Source organism: Epinephelus moara, chromosome 6 (assembly GCF_006386435.1).
Source record: "Epinephelus moara isolate mb chromosome 6, YSFRI_EMoa_1.0, whole genome shotgun sequence".
In the NCBI taxonomy this organism is placed as follows: Eukaryota; Metazoa; Chordata; class Actinopteri; order Perciformes; family Serranidae; genus Epinephelus; species Epinephelus moara.
The window spans coordinates 19746506-19748288 of record NC_065511.1 but is presented as its reverse complement, the minus strand read 5'-3'; the positions used below and the strand labels follow the sequence as shown (position 1 = coordinate 19748288).

At 41.6% G+C, this 1783-nt stretch overlaps 1 protein-coding gene across 1 annotated transcript in view; it reads right to left on the bottom strand.

The window, feature by feature from the left end:
- The window catches only part of LOC126391711 (collagen alpha-1(XIV) chain-like), a 10816-nt gene extending 9747 nt beyond the window's left edge, over positions 1 to 1069 (bottom strand). The window contains exons 1-3 of the mRNA XM_050046613.1: positions 923 to 1069; positions 566 to 619; positions 354 to 425 (exon numbers count right to left, since the gene is read on the bottom strand). Coding sequence (XP_049902570.1) covers positions 354 to 425; positions 566 to 619; positions 923 to 1069 — 273 coding nt within the window. The remainder of the gene's footprint in view (positions 1 to 353; positions 426 to 565; positions 620 to 922) is intronic.
- Between the last annotated feature and the right edge of the window lie 714 nt (positions 1070 to 1783).

The window sequence follows — 1783 nt, the reverse complement described above, 5'->3', positions numbered from 1 at the left end:
TTTTTTTGGGGAGTTTTTCCTTATCCGCTGCGAGGGTCATAAGGACAGAGGGATGTCGTATGCTGTAAAGCCCTGTGAGGCAAATTGTGATTTGTGATATTGGGCTTTATAAATAAAATTGATTGATTGAAATTGATCAGGGCTTTAGGATGATAAATAGCATGTTAGTACGGAATTTTGGACACAGCCCTTGTTTCATTGTTGATTTGGGTAAGTTATGTCAAACTCTCTTGAGTAGGCTTTTCACATGTAGGCTGTTTCAATAGCGTTCATGTGTTTTAAGCAAATTCAGTATCACAGATTTCTTTATTCACATTAAGCTTAACAAAATAAAACAAAACATTTTCACTCACAGGAAGTCCCTGATCTCCTTGGGACCCTGCTGCCCCACCAGGTCCTGGAGCTCCTGGTGCTCCCGGGGCTCCCTGAGACAGAGACAGGCAGTGACAATAAGAGACAGAGAGGGAGAAGGAAGGTGACAGGAAGCAAAAAGATCAGTCAGCACGTGTATCAGGACGATCCAAGAGACAAACATATGCTGAGAATAACACGAAAACAGACTTACAACGGGTCCAGGAGGTCCTTGTCGTCCCTGTGGTCCAGAATTACCCGGCAGACCCTGAGAGACGCAGATGAAAACACTCAGTATATTAAATATTAGCTGCTGTTTCATAATTGTAGGTTGAACTTTGTTTTGCACAAGCCCTTTCTAAACGGTCTGAGGAATTTCCTGTAAGTCTCCAGACTAAACCAACAGTAAGACTGTGATTTTCTAATACAATTAACATGCAGGCGACTGACGGAAACCAAACTCAGTAGCTGTTGCATCTGCTGCTTCTACTGGTTGTGCAACCTCAAAGTCTGCCAACAAATGCCTCCGATCAAACCTTTAAGTTTGGTTTAATTTTAAGACAGTCTGTACAAAACACAGGTGCATTCTTCCTGACTTGGGTTTTTCAGTTGCCTCAAGGTGTTTAAAACCATCTCCGCCATTTAATGTCTTCTCCATGACGCTGTGGTTTGAGGAGAACACGTGAATATGAAACTGGAGCTTTGGAGGCACATTCATACCTCCTGTATGACAATTCTGTAGGGTCTGGTTTTCTTAAGGTATGATATATAATAACATGATATATAATAGCATGATGATGGCTTTGATGTGTTTCAGTATTTATGGGGCTTTCAAACTGAACAAATTCAGTGTTATTAAGACACATTTTGGAAGCTGCTTGTCCTGGAAAACAGCCTCAACCTGAGGTTCAGTTAATCCTTTCATTTTAGCTTGGATGTCTGAAGTTACTTTGTGGTCACACACTGAGGCTGATGCCCTTTCAACATGGACACACGCCTTATACGGCGCTCAGTTTAACCTGTATGAGAGTACAAAGCCATGACTGAAGTGTGTTATTACATAAGGTTGAAACAAAACTTAATTTGTTAGTTTTCTCTCATTTCTTAGCATATGTTTCCTGGCATGTCTTGCTTGTACAGTTTGTCTAATCCCATGTGGTAAGACAAAGAGAGACAGCACATCTCAGAGAATGGAAATTCCCCTGGGGCGTTGCATCCTAAGTGCTCCCCACAACAGCTGAAGCATCAAGCTTTGTTGAATCCTCATGGGGGATCTTTACCTTCTAAATAAATATACAAAAAACAAGTGTTTGACTGCACTACAAAAATCTGAATTTATTAAATAACGCGTGCATGAGATTCTCTGAAAAGCTGAGCCAGACTGTGGCGTCTGAAAACCCCTCTGCGAGAGTCACTCTGGTGTCACGCAGTA